The 942-nt window shown below is 62.5% G+C and overlaps 1 protein-coding gene across 2 annotated transcripts in view; it reads left to right on the top strand.

The window, feature by feature from the left end:
* Positions 1-942, top strand: part of RNF215 (ring finger protein 215) — a 5,910-nt gene that overhangs the window by 1,334 nt on the left and 3,634 nt on the right. For both annotated transcript variants that reach the window (XM_005869755.2, XM_005869756.2), the window contains exon 4: positions 44-200. In XM_005869755.2, coding sequence (XP_005869817.1) covers positions 44-200 — 157 coding nt within the window. The remainder of the gene's footprint in view (positions 1-43; positions 201-942) is intronic.

Raw genomic sequence — 942 nt, 5'->3', positions numbered from 1 at the left:
CCCAGAGCCCTCCTGTCGAGCTCCTCTTGGCTTCCCCTCCCAGGAGGACCCAGGCCACAGCTGAGATCACGAGTGGAGCGTCCCTGTCGGCCAACATCGAGTGGAAGCTGACCCTGTGGACCACCTGCGGCCTCTCCAAGGATGGCTACGGAGGATGGCAGGACCTGGTGTGCCTGGGAGGTAGCCGGGCCCAGGAGCAGGTGAGTGCTGGGGCGAGGAGGCCCGGGTAGGACCACACCCAGGCCGTGTCTCCTGGAGGCCGGGCTGGGTCTGATTTTCTCTGGATTCCCCAGTGCTCAGCATCGAGAGGGTTCTGAGGGGTTCCGCCTGCAGGCATTTCTCAGGTCCCTGTCTGCGCAGGGCAGGCCCAGTCTCGTGGGATGCAGCCTCCAGCAGGTGTCTGAGGACGTGGGCCGTGCGAGGCAGCTTCTAGTCGGGCAGACGTAGGTTCAGGTCCTGGCTCTGAAATCTTAGCTGAGTGGCCGAGGGCTGCGTGCTTAACCTCTCTGGCCTCATACTCCTCATTTGTGAACAAGGACAGCACGGGGCCACGGGATCGGCAGGGCACTGTGTGCATGAAGCGCGTGGTGGGCGCGGAGCGAACGGGCTGCTGCCGCCACTGGGAATACCTTTATTGTTACCAGGGTTCGAGTCAAGAGTCACCAAGTAGCTTTTGAGATCATAGGGCACTTGGGGTTCTATGCAAAGGGCTGTGGCGGGTACAAAAGGCTGTGAGGCCTGGGCTCGGCCCTCGAAGGGCTCAAAGACAAGGAGGGAGGGGACTCTGACCCAGAGGCGGCCGTAGCAGCCCAGACTAATTCACGTTTGAGCAACACGAAGAAGCACACTTCTGCGGAGGAAGCAGGCCCTGATGCGGGGGGTGGAAGGGCTTTCTGGAAGAGGAGGGAGCCCCCTGGGTCTCCCCTGGAGGGCAGCCTCCAC

This window comes from Myotis brandtii, unplaced genomic scaffold, assembly GCF_000412655.1.
Source record: "Myotis brandtii unplaced genomic scaffold, ASM41265v1 scaffold303, whole genome shotgun sequence".
In the NCBI taxonomy this organism is placed as follows: domain Eukaryota; kingdom Metazoa; phylum Chordata; class Mammalia; order Chiroptera; family Vespertilionidae; genus Myotis; species Myotis brandtii.
Note: the sequence above shows the minus strand (reverse complement) of the source record. Positions and strands in the feature narration are given on the sequence as shown.